The following is a 1,765-nucleotide window of genomic DNA, read 5'->3' as shown; positions in this document are numbered from 1 at the left end:
CAATCACCTGCTGGACTATAACCTGGTGTTGTGTGATTCTTAACTTTGGAGGTGAGCAGGCTAAGTAGATCAGATTGTTACCGATCTAATATTGGATCACTAATGTTCCTGCTAAATTCCATGACAGGGCCTGCCTATCATTTCTATGGAAATGGACTATTGTGAATTGAGAAGCAGACGACTGATTTCATGTGTTCTTGGTGCCATCATCAGCCTCTCTTTCCCAGTTATCTATGGAGCGAAGATATTGGTTGTACCAGTGGATGGAAGCCATTGGATCAACATGAAGATTCTCATTGAAGAGCTCAGATACAATGGTCATAACATCACAGTGCTTTTCTCCTCAAAGGCTTGGTACATCAAAGAGGATCCCGATCTCTATCAATCAATCACTGTCCAATTGCAGGGCGGAACTACCAAGTTTGACGACTCGAGTGGAATACAGTGTTTTCTAAAGAGGACGTTGACATCCCTAAGGCAGGGCTGGACCCCATGGGCTTTTATTCAGGTCCAGAGTCAAATGATATCATTGCTGCGTGAATGGCACCTCTGGGCCGGAGAGTTCATTCGGAGAATTTTTGAAAACAAAGAATTGTCAAAACAACTCAAAGAAGCAAACTTTGACCTGATACTTACTGACCCTGCTCTTGGTATTGGTCCAATGCTGGCCTACTATTTAAAAGCCCCTTTAGTCTACAATGTCCGATGGATCACAAGGGGAGAATCTCATTTCCTCGTTGCCCCCTCGCCTCTTTCCTACGTCCCCTTACTTGGGTCACGTTTGACGGACAAGATGAGCTTCCTTCAGAGAACACGGAATGTTTTACAGCATCTTCTTGAGCTGTTCATTTCTGAGTTTTTTATTCACCCCATATACAACGAAGCCTGCAGGAGATACTTAGGCCCGGACACGGACATCGAGACAGTTCTCCTCCGAGCCGACGTCTGGCTGGTGAGGGTCGATTTTGTCTTCGAATTTCCGAGGCCCACCATGCCGAATATCGTGTACATCGGAGGCTTCCAGTGCAAGTCACCGAAGCCATTGCCTGCGGGGATGGAAGAGTTTGTTCAGAGCTCAGGAAAGCACGGGATCATCGTCATGTCTCTAGGGAGTCTGGTCAACTCCTTGCCTCTGGACATCACAATGAAGATAGCAGCAGCCTTTGCTCAGGTACCTCAGAAAGTGATTTGGAGACATAACGGGGAAGTCCCTCCCAACGTTGCCAACAACACACTGCTAGCTAAATGGATCCCTCAGAATGACCTGCTGGGGCACCCTAAGACACGAGTCTTTGTGGCTCATGGTGGGACCAATGGGATCTATGAGGCGATCTACCACGGGGTTCCAGTTGTCGGCCTGCCATTGTTTTACGATCAGTTCGACAACTTGCTCAGGCTTAAAGTCAGAGGGGCGGCCAAAATGGTCGACGCTGCGGCCATGCAGTCCGGAGATCTACTGAGGGCTCTCACTGAAGTCATAAACAACTCCTCGTACCGGGTTAGCATGCAGAGGCTGTCGGCTCTGCACAGGGACCAGCCGCAGTCCCCGATGCAGAGAGCTGTTTTCTGGATTGAGCATGTTGCTCGGCACAGAGGTGCAGCTTACTTACAGTCTGAATGCTATCGCCTCCCCTGGTATGCTTACTACTGTGTGGACGTTGCTGCCTTTTTCCTATCCATATCCATAGGTGCCGCAGTCCTGTTGGTTTTACTCTTGAAGGGGTTTTGTAATGTTGCAGGAAGGAAGAAACAAAAATCTCAGTAG

The 1,765-nt window shown here is 48.3% G+C and overlaps 1 protein-coding gene across 1 annotated transcript; it reads left to right on the top strand.

Moving 5' to 3' along the window:
* Positions 1-235: 235 nt before the first annotated feature.
* Positions 236-1,765, top strand: LOC132823138 (UDP-glucuronosyltransferase 2A1-like). Its single transcript, XM_060836693.1, has one exon. The coding sequence runs from the start codon at positions 284-286 to the stop codon at positions 1,763-1,765; it is 1,482 nt and encodes a 493-aa protein (XP_060692676.1). The 5' UTR covers positions 236-283.

Source organism: Hemiscyllium ocellatum, chromosome 16, assembly GCF_020745735.1.
Source record: "Hemiscyllium ocellatum isolate sHemOce1 chromosome 16, sHemOce1.pat.X.cur, whole genome shotgun sequence".
NCBI classification, from domain to species: domain Eukaryota; kingdom Metazoa; phylum Chordata; class Chondrichthyes; order Orectolobiformes; family Hemiscylliidae; genus Hemiscyllium; species Hemiscyllium ocellatum.
Note: the sequence above shows the minus strand (reverse complement) of the source record. Positions and strands in the feature narration are given on the sequence as shown.

Bases quoted from the DNA above. Each gene is read 5' to 3' on its own strand.
- LOC132823138 (XM_060836693.1), top strand. From the start codon at position 284: ATGAAGATTCTCATTGAAGAGCTCAGATACAATGGTCATAACATCACA.